Source organism: Pleuronectes platessa, chromosome 16 (genome assembly GCF_947347685.1).
Source record: "Pleuronectes platessa chromosome 16, fPlePla1.1, whole genome shotgun sequence".
NCBI classification, from domain to species: domain Eukaryota; kingdom Metazoa; phylum Chordata; class Actinopteri; order Pleuronectiformes; family Pleuronectidae; genus Pleuronectes; species Pleuronectes platessa.
The window spans coordinates 16730850-16748791 of NC_070641.1; the positions used below are offsets into that span (position 1 = coordinate 16730850).

The following is a 17942-nucleotide window of genomic DNA, read 5'->3' on the forward strand; positions in this document are numbered from 1 at the left end:
AGCGCACACTTTATTAATACGCTCACCTTGAGTTTGCGACCAAGTAACATTTAACTCACTACACGTAGTCATGGCAAGAGATGGTTTCAGTGGAGTGACAAGGTTAAATGGCCGATGCTTGAGTGTAGGTCTTATTTGCTGATGGCGTCTTTTATATATATATATATCTGGTGAACATCTATAATGGATGAAGGTTCAACATGCTGCCAATCTTATTATTCAGATAGAGGAAAAGGCTTCTCCTCACCTCTGTCTGCACATGGATGAAATAATACAAGACAGACACAATAGCATGAGCATTCAACAATCTACCAACAAAATCTATGGTGGCACCACACAGGGGACAAAGAAGTCATTTTGTAGCACAAGTTCTAAAAGTGTGGGAGAAAGTTATCAGCAGATTTGCGGCTGCACTCGGAGCCAGACGTTTATTGCATCTCGTCAGGAAACTCTTCTGGGTCTCCTCACGCTGCCATTTTTGGAAACCGCACGGATTAAATCACAGCACAGTGACTGCTTCTGTCACGCGCTATTGTTATTTATGCACAGAGCACAGGCAAAAGCATTTATACATTTTTCGAGGATAGTATCACGCACATCTTTTGAGAATCTGCAGCACTCTCTCTCGTCTCTAAGAAGCGTCCCTCCGAGCCCTCTCTTAAAAAATGGTCTTTGGCCTTTGTTTGTTAAAAGAGAGATTATTGTCATCGCATTACACTTTATTGTGTCACAGCAAAAACCCACAGGCAGCTCCCCAACAATTAACTACCCACTCTCAGCTGAGTAATGCCGAGCCTCCAAAAAGACCCCCATTTTAATGTCACCACATGACATTGTGTTATGCAAGCAAAACAATATGACATGATCGGCTGAGACAGTCTGTTAAAATGAAAATATTGCACTTGTGGCGGTGACTGCCGCACTGACAACGGGGGCAGAGTCTGTCCAGAACTGGATTTGAGATGTTCTCCCCCCCCCCTGTAGGGCTGGGATCTGAGCTCTTCATTCATATCTTGACTTACATACTGTCTTAGCATTTCTCCCAGACAGGCTCACAAACCAATGGTCCTGGCTACTGAGGCCTGTTCTATTTGCATAAATGGAGGCTGAGGAGGTGATGCCAAGCTCCCGTGTTGAATCATCATTTAAGGATTATTTGGAAACAAGGGATGTTTAATGTTGTGTTGTTTTTTCGGGGGTGGGGGGTGGGGGGGGGGGGGGAGTACTCGCCTGGGGTACGTTACACGGCACAGATTTGGCACATCACAGGCAAAGCGTGGGGGCCAAGAACTGTTACCATGATAACTCTGACACACCATATTGGAATATTAGGTAGGTAATTACAGTCGCTTTTTCATGATGAGTACAAATATATCGACAAACCATGTTAGTTGAAAAGAGATTCCGTGACATTTAAAGCAGAAGTCGTTTTGAGTGGGAAAGGTGACTGTGAACATGCAGTGAGCTGCAGGGCGCTTGTTCCTGCTTAAAAAAGCAGTTGCATTTCTGCAAAATTCATATCAGTGTTTGGAATCCCAAATAATGTTATTTTTTTGCTATTTCTAGCAGAAAGTAGTAATTACCTCTCTTAAAAATAGTCGTCCTTGTAAATGGCCACTGTTACCAAACTAGATTCAAATTCCATCTATGCACAAGGCATCCACATTAAAATATACACGCATATACTTGTTTTCAATTTGATCTCATTGTTATCGGCCCATTGCGGTCACATCAGAGTCACTGTGCTGTTTCACGTTTAAAGTGTTTCACTGGCAAAACGCAAGCCCGCTTTTTTTTATGAAGCAGTGAAAGAAAACTGAATATATCTGTCGACATACATCCACTAAATGGAGGCATTTGCACGTTTCACATTAAGCGAGATTTAGCAAATAAAATATAAGATTCAAAACAAAAAATGCACCTGGAATAGAATCAACATTAAGCAATGGTGATCTGGTGCAAGACCCAATATTGATGGAGAGGAGAACTGGTGGTTTCAGGAGTTTACACTGTATCACAACTGCTTCGGGATTAATTTGAGTTTCTGGATGAATTAATTTGAGGTCCCCTTTGATTGTTAACAGTCCCAGCTGCATTTGTTTCATTCTCTTTCTACGACAGCAGCTTCAAGTCGGCTACATCATCCTTTTAAAGAAAAGGTAACTGTGAGCCAATTATTTTAGATAAATGAGGAAATACACTTATATCAGAATGCAGAGGGTTAGGCACTTCTTATACTAGTGCTTTAAAATGATACGAGCAGTCTCATTGGTTGGATTTGTAGGTGTCAGAAGAGAAACCTTGAAAATTAAAAAAATTGCCCTTGGCCCACAAAAAAAAAATGTAAAGCCTCAATATCCATGCAGTTAAATTCTGCTGCTGATGTGAAAGCTCGCAGTGACTGGAGGGGGATAAAGATTAATAATATGAAATAAATACGTCTAGTGTGCAAAGGCCTTGAGACAACAATCATATGGTGTTATGGGCACTGGCCAGCTTACAGTACAGTACGTATGAAAACTCTCAATCATCACCTAGCCTCCTCTAGACTTCCCCTTGCCATCTTCCTTTTTATTGTTGGTGCCAATCCGCTCTCCTTCTTATCGTCATCCCCTCTTCACAGTGAGGAATTAGAAATGAGAGCTCTTTGTCTTGCACCCAGACTGTGGCAATCCCTTTATATTGACACATAAGAAGGGCTTGTGTCACTGTGGCTTTAGGGGAGCTAACTGCCACACACATCTAAATGCCTTTCGGGTGCAGGCTGTTAAGGTCCCCCCCCCCCTCAATGCAGACAGAGGATAATGAGAGTGTGGCTGCATTTGAAGATACACTCAGTATTTCAATCTATAATGTACAGAACATACTAGACCTTGTGTTTGTGGTTTGTTTGTAGATGAGACAAGACAGGAAAATTCAATGCAATAGTCCATTTTGAGTCTAGATTCTGTTGAAAGGGGAATTACAGAAACACACACACACACACACTTCCTAAAAGGTCTGAACAGGAAACATTGCACCCCGCGGTTGTTAAATATTGCATGTGATTTTAACTGGCCAAATAAAAAGGACCGAAGGGCTGCACCAAGATTGGAGGAGATCCGATAATGTAAAACGCCCATTAAAACCGCCCAGAAGAGCTGTTACCATGATAACTACATGGAAGTGGCCCACTTTGTTGCTACAGTCGTCTTGAGTGAAGGAGTGGAGAGCAAGAGAGGGAGAGAGAGAGAGAGAGAGAGAGAGAGAGAAGGAGAGTAACGGAGGGAGGGAGAGAGACCCAGCACTCAATAGCACAAAGGGGCATTCTGAATATGGAGCAGAAACGAGCAGAGGGAGAATCAGCCAACACGTACAGTAATTATCCCAGTCAGCTTAGCCTCCACTATTAAGCTGTTTTCAGCCGTTCACTGAGGTCCAGACGTGTTCCTGAAAATCCTCCGAAGGGGCTGTACGTGAAAACACAAACGTCCGAGTCAGTTTGTTACAAGTGGCCGACGCAAAAAAGGAAAGAAAACAAATATCTCAGGATGACAAAGAGGTTCCACGCACGTAGAAAAACACCAACAAAGAAGTCAGCTGGGTAAGACAACGCGATTCGAAAGCTTTTGACAATAAGGGCCCATGTCAATGTGCTGTAAAACAACAACACCAGATCTCCACAACGGAATGTAAACGTCATGTCCCGCCCCCTGCATCTTCCACTATGTAGAAACTGATCAATGTATGAAACAGTGTGCTATCCTGAATTTCTTTCCTTACGTCGATTGGTATTTCAGTCGTGAAAAACAAAAGCTTGTAATGAACAAGCTTCACTTTTCTGGCACATGTAAGCTATTATATAAAAATAAATAAAAATCCAGGGCTTTTAAATGAATGGATTCTCTAACTCGTGCAGTTTCCCACGTGGCAGAATGAACAGTCAAGTACAGCAAAACAACTCCCACAATGTTGAGGAGGAGATTGATACGTATATCTTTTTTTAAATCCATATTAAACCAACAAAGCATAGATCTGTTTCATAAAAAAGATTATTATATATCCAGGCCATGTTGACAGTCAGAGCAGAGATGGAGCAGGAGGACCCTTCAGATCTCAGCCACATCCCTTCAGACGAGCAGCACTGAATCTTACTCCTGTGTAAGATGTTTATTGTTAGGAGCCCCCCCATCCACAGCTCTCGCCCTCATGGTCCAGCACGCCCTGACTTCCTCTTGATTGGTAAATGACGTACTGCCGCTCCTTCCTGAGTGCAGAAAGTGATTGGCTCCCCTCCCAACCTGCCATTATGGCTCAGCGACAGCCGTGTTGGAGGCATGTGTCAGCCCTCCTCACGCTAACTGACACATACATGGTGTCACCCACTAATGTCTCAGGGAGCGGTGGAGCAGCCCACACCGAACACCCTCATCGTGACAAAGATCTCATCATTACCACTTGATGAGCGCTGGGTTGGAGATGAGAGGAGGCGAACTGGCTGCATTTCACATGCAAATAGATTTCAAACAGAACAAAACAGGCTGCTTACAGTGATGGAGACTATCAGAGATTATGCACAGCAATAACGGACAGTAAGGAGCAGTAAGGCTGCAAACAGGCAGCAAACATCCATCCTTCTAGATGTCCTGGGAAATAAAGCATCTCGACTCTACGAACAATGTTTGTCTTCATCTATGTGAGTTTGGTTATTGTAGTGGTTGTGTTCATTATTTGAAGTACAACATAGATATTACTGACTTCCTGCTACTGAAGTACTGTATAAAGACTTGTTGAGACCCCAGAAAGAGTGTCCACTGTTACAAGAGAGTGGCTAATGGAGACCTGAATGAACTTTAAACTAAATTAAAAGGGTTTTTAAGACACAGTTGGCCAGGTCGTTGGGTGTAAACGTGTTGGCCCTGCAACACACTGGCGACCTGTCCAGGGTGTCCGCCGCCTCTAGCACAATGTCAGCTGGGATTGGCTACAGCCCCCTTCCCCTCCAACCCTGAAAGGATAAGTGATCCAGATAATGGATGGTTAGGAGTACACTATAGATGATTTTAGTCAAACAACGCATGAAAATACTGTGGAAATGTAAATGGGGTGAATGGCGTCCTGTGAACTTACAGTGACTTATCGCCCGAGTCTGCAGCTCTCCTCTGCTTTACAGATGTAATTCATGATTTCAGCTCATTGTTTAGCTGTCCATCCACAACATGACAGTTTTGGTTCACTGTCACCGCTCTTAGGGCATCTATTTTCAGCTTCAGCACACATCTGTTTGCAGCAAATAAGCTCTGAACCCATCAAACCTCCTGTACTACAACCTGCTCAGCACCAAACAGCCACAGACAGCTGATGAACACAGTGGAGCTTTTACTACACGACTGAAAATCACTGTTCCCTTGCATGCTGGATGTGTAAATAAGCAAATCTATTCCAACATGTTCACTTACAGCTTACTTTTTCAACTTAAAGGGAGTTGCATGGTGGTGCAGTGTTAAACAACCATTGCCTCAATGCATAAAAGGAGCTCAGTTTGATTCCCAGGGGGAGTTTGGCTTCCTTCCACCGAGTCCAAAAACATGCAGATTGGGATCAGGTGAACCGGAGACTCTAAATGAACTGTAAGTGTGAGTGAATGGTTGTTTCTCTCTCTCGTCCTTGTCTCTTGCTTTCTCTCTCTCTCTCTCTACATATATATATAGTATATTGGTCCTGTGATACACTGGCGGCGTGTCAAGGGTGCACCTTGCCTCTCACCCGGAGCGATAAGTCACACATTTTTTTCTGGTGAACCTGCAAGTGGCGAAAAAAGTCTCTTATTGCAGATATAAGTCAAACTGATCCGAAGGCAGTTTATAAACACCTTTAAGACCATCTTCCTGGTGCAGGTCAGAGATTAGTGCAGGCGTCGCTTCTACAAGAACTGCTACGAGTCTGAGAAGAAGAGGCCTTTCACCATCTTCCCCCCACCAGACAATCCCAGACATGACGACTTAAGATGTAACTTGGCCACAGTTTATAATCGCTCAAGTCGACATGACATCTACAACTGTTTCCACTCTTCTCTCTTTCATCCGCTCTGAGTAGTCCCACTGTTTGCATTGTCTTTGCCAAAACTCTGTAGCAAGAAGCTAGACTGTGTGAAAGGCCTCTTTCAATTCATCGTCTCTTTCACCCCAGCACTGCCACCCATACAACTGCAGATTGTTATTTAGTCTCCTGTGTTCACCTTTGCACGTTCTCGCCTTCTTTCCACCCTGTCTCCTTTGTTGCATCCTCTTCTTCTTCTTCTACTTCTGACTGCCTCTCCCTCCATGTCTCACCTCACTCCTGATGACACAGTCACTTCCACAGAGGCGCAACTTTAGCATCAGGGGAGGATGGGTGAGGCGAGGGGGAGAGCAGAGCATCCACCATTGCGTGTGAGTGAGTGTTTACACCCTAGTGAAAACATCCCTAGGAATTTTCTATATTCCTCTTCTAGCCAATGGATCCCGGTCACCTAAATCGTACACACTGGATCTTTCCATTTTGCTGTGGTACCGGATCAGGGGGTCGATCCAGGGATTGTTTTCCACTTCTTTAACAGTGTGAGATAGAGAATAATTCACGGATCTTGATCTGCATGTTCAGGGGACAGTGATGTATTGGTAAGGTGAGTGTATAGTGGTCATGCATGTATAGGACATAACTCAGCATGTCCATATGACAGGATGTATCACAGTTGCAGACTCTCCACAGTGGTCCAAGTCACAGCCAACGAGACTCACACATTGCCCCTCTCTGAAAATACAAAACACTGTACTGCAATTCAACTGTCAGGTAAAATAATGTTTTTTTTTTTTTTTATATACATCGGTGAGTCAGATCTAATAGAGTTCCTATGGTGACCAGAATAAGTAAGTTACACTGAATGAGAAGCTTCTGAAAAAAACATTATACATTTGATGTTTGTTATTAAAGCTGGTGTGTGGGAACCTTAAATGCAAAGTAACGCCAGTAGCATTAAAGCTCTTGCCCAAACAAGTTCATAGAATACTGGCAGGTAACTCTCTCTCTCTCTTTGTGTCTGTCTGTGGCGGCCCGCCCATTCTGTGCATCAGCAACGATGCGTTTTACGTCTACCAGCAAGTTTGCTAAACCTGAAGAACAACAGTAGCGATGGAGACTGAATACACCAAAGCAAATGGGAGTATGGCAGGGGAAGCTCAGGATGCATCTGAGGTCTCTGATGCTCAAGTTATCTCTTTTTAGAGGAAGGATTAGAGTGTAACACAGGAAGTGATCAATAGAAAAGACAAACCCAGACAATGATTGGAGTGTATTTTGGAGTTCAATTAGAAGAGAAGGGATGAAGGGACCCCACCCTACTGTTCCTTGACAATTTGAAATTTGTAAAATATTCATTGTAGGATTTGTAGCTATTAGATAACTAATATAATTCTTGTTTTAGGACTGCAGACATTTCTGGTTGTGTAATTCATCTCATTGCCAAGAGGAGGAGACAACAGTTCCGCAATTCAGGTTTAAGTAATTAATTAATCTGTAATTCTGTCCCACGCATCCTTTATCCCCAACCAGACAGAAGCAGAGGTTAGGAACTGGAGTCCCCCCCCCACCCACACAGAGGCAATTCCTCTACTTTGGGTGGAGCTCCACTTCTTGACATCATGCAGTTGAGTTGGGCGACCACAGGAGACTAAAAACACATAAACTGATATAAACCCTGAAGGGAAATTGATAAAGAGGATTGATGATAGGATCCGTGCTTACTCATCTTTTTACTCACTCTTAGAAGCCAGGTGAGCTGTACCTCATTCAGGGAACATTTCACCATCAGTGGCATATATTACAATGATTGGAAGAGGCATAAATGCTTAGCTTAGTTCTTAGCTTAGTTTAGGACTTTGCGGCTCTTTGAGGATTTGCTCTGGAGCCTTTTGCATGAAGTTTTCATTCACAGAGAGAAATATGCCTTGACTTCCAGTCTTATGAGAACATATATTTGAGCTACAGTCTCTCTGCCCTTGGCAGACTCAGAGCCCAATGCCATAACAATCCAGTGTCTGTATAGTGCTATCAACAATTACAAAAGTCATCATGCATCGAAACCATAAAGAAACTAGAATTCTATCCATGCAGTTGTATCTTGTCTGCAGAAGGGTTAACTTATATCCAAGTGTGTTTGGAATATAATAAAACATTTGACTCAAGGCCCCAAAAAGTATTCCGGAAGTTTGCATTGACCTTGACCTTTGACCTTTGACCTTTAAAACTACCATTGTCTATTTTGTTTGTCCTCTGGTCCAGGTGAACGTTTGAACAACTTTGACAAAATTCCCTCACACTCTACCCAGAGATATTGCAAGAATTTGACAGAGGGAAGCACAAAGCCTGACATATAAAAAGAGAGAGGCCTGTACATGATGGCATACTGGAGGATCATCCCACTATACGCTTCTGGGAAGAAGCAATGCATTCCTTATGCACACTCTGCAGGAACAAGTACTGTCCACATCCAAGAACACAAACCTGTCAGCCCACTTCTATAATATATTCACACAACGCTGACAAACAGAGCAGCAAGAAGACAGGTCAGCCCATGCACACATACTGAAACCAAAATCAGGTGCAATGTCATTTGTCTATCTCCTAAGACTCCATGATGCAAAAGAACACTGGTTTTCTAAAGGTAGAGTTAAAGCTTTTGCTTAAAAGCATAAAAAGCATAACTGTCCATGTGGATTTGGTACAGAGAGAGACGTAGTTCAGCCAGACAGTTAATTAGAGCCACAGATCTTTTCACTGAAGCGTGTCTCTGTAGTATGACCCTGCACAGTGACGCTCACTGGATCGAGAGGACACAGGTGGTTAGTCACTGTGGTGCAAAGACACCAGGACAGGTCAGTGGGGACTAGATGCTGGTGAAAAACAAACATGATTAATGATGGGTCTTTTATAGATTATGACCGTTGACAGGTAATGTTTCAAATCATAGAAAGGTGGTAACTGCTCTTCGAACAGACAAACATCAGAGAAGGTTTCAGCATTAACACACTGGACACAATAATAAGTCTGGATTTCCAGCTGACCAGTGGGTGGCAGTGTTGTCCGGCCGCCACACCTGTTAATGATTCGGGCCACAGATTGCTCTGCGTGCAGCTGCTGCCAATGTTCTTCATTAAGTGAGACCTCATAAGAAGGAGACACGGGACGAGCAGAGGTCACACTCGAGTTCAGTCAATCCTTCAGATCACTCCTACCGCAGCTTCTGAGGAGGACAGGCGTCGCGTCTCTACTAACAGCCATGGCTCTTGGATGCTTTTTGTGGTACGTTTTATTAGCTCCATGAGTTTCTGAGCACTTTTTGTTCCATTATGTTTAAAAATAGGGACGTTAATTAGATGTTTGTGCTTTACTGGCTTCTCTTGCAGGATTTCAGGGATTTGCATTTTGCTGTTTAATGGCAGTGTTGGTTTACCAGCCATAAAAGGTGATGACTCTTCATAATTACCACATTAGGCCTCAGAAATATCTGTTTAATTTTTAATTGTTTATCCTGCAGGGTATGGATATCCATACAAAACTGACTCAAAAAACATGGGTGACTATGTGGAAGATGAGGCGCTTATGTCCCATGACTGGCAGCCTTCCGGTGGCCAGCCGAGTGCCGCTGCTTACACAAGCTACAACAGTCCTTCAGCTCCATGGAAGCCGATCTCGGTCGCAACTCAACAAACTGTGCCTAGTGCTCCTGCAGCAGAGAGCTTTGTTAATAGTGAGTCAAGGGACTGGAGCCTGAATAACCCCAACTCGCCACTCATGTTTCCTTTAAGCTACAAGCCGAGTAACCCAGCAGGGCCTCAGCCAGGCCCCAACACTGACTCCAGTACACAAGGCGGGGGCTCCCAATATGTTCCCCATCTCGTCTATGAGGAAGTCTTTCAGTATCCCTCAGGAAATGAGAAGCAGTCCCCAAGTGATGGTGTCTCTAATACTGCAGGAGGGCCCAGTCAAGCTGGCTATATGAGCACAGGGTCTTCTACTGAATATTCCTCAGAGCCCTCCTACCAAAGGTACCCAAGTAATGCAGGAGCTCAACAGGTCGCTTCATCTGCGACGGGAAGCTCAGCCCCTGCTCAAATGAGTTACCAACAACAAAACCCAGTCGCCAGCCCAAAGGAAGAAGCTCCCGTGAGAGTGAGTGAACCTATTCTCCCTCGCCCTCCTCCACCACCACCATCCTACATCATCCAGTACAAAAATGGCTTTGTGAGAGTCAGTTACCTCTTAAACAAATCCAGATACTCGCCAGGATTAGCCCCTCCGCCGGCTGCAAGACCAGCGCCTGCAAGGAGACAGGCACCTGCCCCTGTGGGTGTGAGGAACCCTCAAAGGTATATCCTCCACTTCAACATGATGTCTCTTTAATGCTTGTGAAAATATGCCTAATCATTGCGTTTCCTTCCAGAAAACTCATACAGGGATAGTGTCCACAAAAGGTAAATGTTCTGATTTTAACATTAAAAATCTCAACGTGACAGCTCCAATGACTAACCCCTGCCTTCTTGGTTGCAGAACGACGTGTGCTCCAGAAAATAAACTTTTTTTTAAAGTTCAACAATTTGCTGTGTGCTTCAATTTGACTTAATAACCAACTTCAAGCTGTATTTGCTTACAACACAATTGAATATGGTAGATAAGCAAAATGACACAACCAAACAATGGTGCAACTTTAGTGGTAAATTTCTTATGGGTGTCCTTTGGGTCAAATGCAGGTTTTGAAATGGCACTGTTGCTGTCAGTTGAGTCCTTTACCTTGGCATTGAAATCCTTGTTTCCCAAATCCCCTGCAAGAAAAAGGGGTAAGTGTTAAAACAAAGGAGGTGCCCTGTCAGTGACATGTACAAATCTAGTCGAACTTTGTCACCGGTTTATAAAAGTTTAATATCTTTAAATCTGCAATAGTCGACCACAGCAGTAAATGTGCTCATGACTTAAAAACTTACATCTGCGTTACTAATGTAAAGACTCCCTGCTGCACAACTTTTGCATAAAGAAATTCACTTCAATACTGATCAGGGGAAATGAAATGACCGGGGGTGTGTGTCTCTTACCAGATGAAGTCCGTGCAGTGGCTGCAGAAGGTCGGCTGCTTGAAAAACCTCGCGGTGAATTTGTGGTTTTTCACTTCGTGCACGTTTTTCTGGCGCAAGGCACCTTTGCGGGCGAACCGGTTTCCGACCCCTGCGGAGTCACTGTAGTGTAAAAGGTGGTCAGCCATGATGGAAAAGAAAAAAGGAGGGCAAACTCCGCAGCCCTTGCAGCTGTCCCGACAGATGAGTGGAGGTGCTGGTTGTGTCCTCGCAGCTCCGGAGGGAGGAGTGGCGCTGTTCCTCAGTCCGCGCACTCACCTGCTCTGCGCCTGCACCGCAGCTCAGCGCGTCTCTCCATTCACTGTGACGCGGGGCCAGTCCGCCTTCACGTGCTGTGGGAAATTCTCACTTCAACAGGGAGCTTTTGGAGATCGTCAAACTGACCACCAGGACGATATAGATAGATATAGATATATTTCATAGATGCTCAAGTAGGGGGCCGGAGCGTTTAACTATAGTATGAAACACTTAATAACTTACAAGGCATTAATGGTCTGACATATTTAATCCTGAAGTTGACTTGCTCTGGTAGAGGCCTTTAACAGATCCAAACCTGGAAATATAGAATTAAAGAGGAAAGGGCTTAAGATAAGAAGTTGTAAGACTGTGGGACACTTCACCTGAGGAAATACAGAAGGTTGTCAGTAGCTTCCTTTGAATCCAAGTTTACAACATTTATATCATACCCCAAATCTGATTTTACAACTGTAATGGTCTTTACAGTTTCTCATTTTCTTTGTCTTATTTTGAAGCACTTTACATTTATTTCAAGAAGTACAGAAAATATATTATTTCAGTCATTTTTAAAGGTCTTTTGAAAGAAACCTAATCTTATCCTCAGACATGTTGATTTGTTACAGCATCACATTGTGAAAATACAGGGAAGTGTGTATATATAATATATACTTTTACTACAGGCAGTATAGTATATATCCTTTTCGTGTTATGAATAGGGAAATATTGAAATAAATGTATGCATATAAGCATGAATATACTGTTATAAGCATATAAAATTGTACGAATATACAAATCTATTATACATGTTTGATTTCTATTCAAACACTATAGAACAACCAGAATATTTTACTGAAGAGCTATCTTACAAAACTCGACAAATTACAACAGAAACAAAGCGAAAGAAAAAAATACGAGGAGCACTTGAAGGCCACATATTTCTCGATCCGTTGCTGATTATACCACAAACAGCGTTTGTTCGCCACCCAGTGGAATTAATATATGCTGCAGGTTTTGATGAAGCTGAGAATCATGTATCAGCAAAAACAAAATGTTTTCCATTCTGACTGAGTCTGTGTTTCAGTTAAAATAGCGACGTGATGAGAGCAGAGGCTGTACATGGAAAAAATACTGTAACACAGTTTATCTTTTGGTCTCATAAAATATCTTGAATAGTTTCAATATGTGATATAAAGTGGCGTCAGACAGTATTCAGACTTTCTGTACACTTTATTATTTTGCACATTTCAAAGTAAATTACTATAAATATAATTTTATCCTATAAATGATCCTTCAAAATGGACGGATTTCGTCTATGAAATGCCATAATGAAAATAGTGTTTGGAGATCTGCTCTTGTCTCCTCAGACCAGAGAATATTTGGTTCCTCGTGCTCCCAGAGGTTTTTAAATCCTGTTTGGTGAACTTCAACCCATCTTCTATGTCTTTTACTCAAAGTAGCTTCCATCACCACTCAGCCATAAAGTTTCACCGTTTCAAAGTTGAATGAATTTGCAAAAAAACAACCAAAAAACATATATATACACTTTGACATTCAGTTGTAGATTATTGTGCAAAAAGACAATTTTACTGAATTCAGAACACATGGGACTTGTTTTTAATGTGGGTATTTTTCTTATAATAACAGTGGGTAAACACAGGTTCTGTTGAGTCTATACAAATTAAAAAAGACGATGAATGTGACTGACAGGGAACGGGAATCCGGGGTATGCCGTTTCTATGGCAACGGGCACGCGCCACTCCATCGCGGAAGACGGAAGTGACGCAAAGTGATGAGGAAGTTTTCGAACCGTTTTGAGCGCTGAAATCACAACTGGATGTAAGTGGCTCTTTATCCCGTTTTGTTATCTCAGCACTGACATTGTGTCTTCAGCACGGCGCTGCTGATAGGCTGACGTCACACGGAGCACGTGAGAGGAAGTTACCCGGTGCTAGCCCAGGCTGATACTGAGAGCTTTAGCTCGGCTAGCAACACGCCAGCTTTAAATGGGGTCTAGCTAGTTTGTTGTAATCGCCAGTTGTGATCATCGGGTTGTCATGTCATTCTCACATCACGTGACATGATGCTGCTGTGTTTGACACAACAAGGTCTTAGGCTCTAGTGAGTAAATCAGCTGAAGCAATAGCATCCTTCATCCCCAACCAGACAGAAGTAGAGGTTAGGAACTCGAGTCCCCCCCCCAGACACACACAGAGGCATTTCTTCTACTTTGGGTGGCGCTCCACTTCTTGACATCATGCAGTTGAGTTGGGCGATCACAGGAGACTAAAAACACATAAATTGATATAAACCCTGAAGGGAAATTGATAAAGAGGATTGATGATAGGATCCGTGCTTACTCATCTTTTTACTCACTCTTAGAAGCCAGGTGAGCTGTACCTCATTCAGGGAACATTTCACCATCAGTGGCATATATTACAATGATTGGAAGAGGCATAAATGCTTAGCTTAGTTCTTAGCTTAGTTTAGGACTTTGCGGCTCTTTGAGGATTTGCTCTGGAGCCTTTTGCATAAAGTTTTCATTCACAGAGAGAAATATGCCTTGATTTCCAGTCTTATGAGAACATATATTTGAGCTACAGTCTCTCTGCCCTTGGCGGACTCAGAGCCCCATGCCATAACAATCCAGTGTTGTATGTCTGTATAGTTTTATCAACAATTACAAAAGTGCATCGAAACCATAAAGAAACTAGAATTCTATCCTTGCAGTTGCATCTTGTCTGCAGTCGGTTAATTTATATCCAAGTGTGTTTGGAATACAATAAAACATTTGACTCAAGGCCCCAAAAAGTATTCCGGAAGTTTGCATTGACCTTGACCTTTGACCTTTGACATCTAAAACTACCATTGTCTATTTTGTTTGTCCTCGCGTCCAGGTCAACGTTTGAACAACTTTGACAAAATTCCCTCACACTCTACCCAGAGATATTGCAAGAATTTGACAGAGGGTCGCACAAAGCCTGACATATAAATAAGAGAGAGGCCTGTACATGATGGCGTACTGGAGGATCATCCCACTATACGCTTCTGGGAAGAAGCAATGCATTCCTCATGCACACTCTGCAGGAACAAGTACCGTCCACATCCAAGAACACAAACCTGTCAGCCCACTTCCATAATATATTCACACAACGCTGACAAACAGAGCAGCAAGAAGACAGGTCAGCCCATGCACACATACTGTATGATGTACACACCTAGATTGAAAGTGAGGAGTTTGAAATCGTTTAGGAAAAAGGCAGGTGAAACCTAAATCAGGTGCAATGTCATTTGTCTATCTCCTAAGACTCCATGATGCAAAAGAACACTGGTTTTCTAAAGGTGGAGTTAAAGCTTTTGCTTGAATACATAAAAAGCATAACTGTCCATGTGGATGTGGTACAGAGAGAGACGTAGTTCAGCCAGATCTTTTCACTGAAGCGTGTCTCTGTAGTATGACCCTGCACAGTGACACTCACTGGATCGAGAGGACACAGGTGGTTAGTCACTGTGGTGCAAAGACACCAGGACAGGTCAGTGGGGACTAGATGCTGGTGAAAAACAAACATGATTAATGATGGGTCTTTTATAGATTATGACCGTTGACAGGTAATGTTTCAAATCAGAGAAAGGTGGTAACTGCTCTTCGAACAGACAAACATCAGAGAAGGTTTCAGCATTAACACACTGGACACAATAATAAGTCTGGATTTCCAGCTGACCAGTGGGTGGCAGTGTTGTCCGGCCGCCACACCTGTTAATGATTCGGGCCACAGATTGCTCTGCGTGCAGCTGCTGCCAATGTTCTTCATTAAGTGAGACCTCATAAGAAGGAGACACGGGACGAGCAGAGGTCACACTTGAGTTCAGTCAATCCTTCAGATCACTCCTACCGGAGCTTCTGAGGAGGACAGGCGTCGCGTCTCTACTAACAGCCATGGCTCTTGGATGCTTTTTGTGGTACATTTTATTAGCGCCATGAGTTTCTGAGCACTGTTTGTTCCAATTATGTTTAAAAATAGGGACGTTAATTAGATGTTTGTGCTTTACTGGCTTTTGTTGCAGGATTTCAGGGATTTGCTTTTTGCTGTTTAATGGCAGTGTTGGTTTCCCAGCCACAAAAGGTGATTACTCTTCTTAATTACCACATTAGGCCTCAGAAATATCTGTTTAATTTTTAATTGTTAATCCTGCAGGGTATGGATATCCGTACAAAACTGACTCAAAAAACATGGGTGACTATGTGGAAGATGAGGCGCTTATGTCCCATGACTGGCAGCCTTCCGGTGGCCAGCCGAGTGCCGCTGCTTACACAAGCTACAACATTCCTTCAGCTCTATGGAAGCCGATCTCGGTCGCAACTCAACAAACTGTGCCTAGTGCTCCTGCAGCAGGGAGCTTTGTTAATAGTGAGTCAAGGGACTGGAGCCTGAATAACCCCAACTCGCCACTCATGTTTCCTTTAAGCTACAAGCCGAGTAACCCAGCAGGGCCTCAGCCAGGCCCCAACACTGAGTCCAGTACACAAGGCGGGGGCTCCCAATATGTTCCCCATCTCGTCTATGAGGAAGTCTTTCAGTATCCCTCAGGAAATGAGAAGCAGTCCCCAAGTGATGGTGTCTCTAATACTGCAGGAGGGCCCAGTCAAGCTGGCTATATGAGCACAGGGTCTTCTAGTGAATATTCCTCAGAGCCCTCCTACCAAAGGTACCCAAGTAATGCAGGAGCTCAACAGGTCTCTTCATCTGCGACGGGAAGCTCAGCCCCTGCTCAAATGAGTTACCAACAACAAAACCCAGTCGCCAGCCCAAAGGAAGAAGCTCCCGTGAGAGTGAGTTAACCTATTTTCCCTCCTCCACCACCACCATCCTACATCATCCAGTACAAAAATGGCTTTGTGAGAGTCAGTTACCTCTTAAACAAATCCAGATACTCGCCAGGATTAGCCCCTCCGCCGGCTGCAAGACCAGCGCCTGCAAGGAGACAGGCACCTGCCCCTGTGGGTGTGAGGAACCCTCAAAGGTATATCCTCCACTTCAACATGATGTCTCTTTAATGCTTCTGAAAATATGCCTAATCATTGTGTTTCCTTCCAGAAAACTCATACAGGGATAGTGTCCACAAAAGGTAAATGTTCTGATTTTAACATTAAAAATCTCAACGTGAAAGCTCCAATGACTAACCCCTGCCTTCTTGGTTGCAGAACGACGTGTGCTCCAGAAAATAAACTTTTTTTTAAAGTTCAACAATTTGCTGTGTGCTTCAATTTGACTTAATAACCAACTTCAAGCTGTATTTGCTTACAACACAATTGAATATGGTAGATAAGCAAAATGACATAACCAAACAATGGTGCAACTTTAGTGGTAAATTTCTTATGGGTGTCCTTTGGGTCAAATGCAGGTTTTGAAATGGCACTGTTGCTGTCAGTTGAGTCCTTTACCTTGGCATTGAAATCCTTGTTTCCCAAATCCCCTGCAAGAAAAAGGCGTAAGTGTTAAAACAAATAGGAGGTGCCCTGTCAGTGACATGTACAAATCTACTCGAACTTTGTCACCGGTTTATAAAAGTTATTTTATTCTAGTTTAATATCTTTAAATCTGCAATAGTCGACCACAGCAGTAAATGTGCTCATGACTTAAAAACTTGCATCTGCGTTACTAATGTAAAGACTCCCTGCTGCACAACTTTTGCATAAAGAAATTCACTTCAATACTGATCAGGGGAAATGAAATGACCGGGGGTGTGTGTCTCTTACCAGATGAAGTCCGTGCAGTGGCTGCAGAACGTCGGCTGCTTGAAAAACCTGGAGGTGAATTTGTGGTTTTTCACTTCGTGCACGTTTTTCTGGCGCAAGGCACCTTTGCGGTTTCCGACCCCTACGGAGTCACTGTAGTGTAAAAGGTGGTCAGCCATGATGGAAAAGAAAAAAGGAGGGCAAACTTGTCAGCCCTTGCCGCTGTCCCGACAGATGAGTGGAGGTGCTGGTTGTGTCCTCGCAGCTCCGGAGGGAGGAGTGGCGCTGTTCCTCAGTCCGCGCACTCACCTGCTCTGCGCCTGCACCGCAGCTCAGCGCGTCTCTTCCATTCACTGTGACGCGGGGCCAGTCCGCCTTCTCTCTTCAACAGGGAGCTTTTGGAGATCGTCAAACTGACCAGGGCGATCAATATGTATTTCATAGATGCTAAAGTATGAAACACTTAATACAAGGCATTAATGGTCTGACAAATTTAATCCCGAAGTTGACTTGCTCTGGCAGAGGCCTTTAACAGATCCAAACCTGGAAATATAGAATTAAAGATGAAAGGGCTTAAGATAAAAAGTTTTAAGACTGTGGGACACTTCACCTGAGGAAATACAGAAGGTTGTCAGTAGCTTCCTTTTGAATCCAAGTTTAAAACATTTTTATCATACCCCAAATCTGATTTTACAACTAATGGTCTTTACATTTTAGTTTTTATGTAGTCTTATTTTGAAGCACTTTACATTTATTTCAAGTGCTGTAAATATATTATTTCAGTCATTTTTAAAGGTCTTTTGAAAGAAACTTAAACCTGTCCTCAG

At 43.3% G+C, this 17942-nt stretch overlaps 2 protein-coding genes across 2 annotated transcripts in view; one reads left to right on the top strand and one right to left on the bottom strand.

Moving 5' to 3' along the window:
• Positions 1-11397, bottom strand: part of prkcab (protein kinase C, alpha, b) — an 81774-nt gene extending 70377 nt beyond the window's left edge. Inside the window, exons 1-2 of the mRNA XM_053443029.1 lie at positions 11106-11397; positions 10807-10838 (exon numbers count right to left, since the gene is read on the bottom strand). Coding sequence (XP_053299004.1) covers positions 10807-10838; positions 11106-11272 — 199 coding nt within the window. The 5' untranslated portion in view covers positions 11273-11397. The remainder of the gene's footprint in view (positions 1-10806; positions 10839-11105) is intronic.
• Positions 11398-13151: 1754 nt separating this feature from the next.
• The window catches only part of cep112 (centrosomal protein 112), a 126388-nt gene continuing 121597 nt past the window's right edge, over positions 13152-17942 (top strand). The window contains exon 1 of the mRNA XM_053443026.1: positions 13152-13217. The gene's annotated coding sequence lies outside the window, so the exon portion shown is untranslated. The remainder of the gene's footprint in view (positions 13218-17942) is intronic.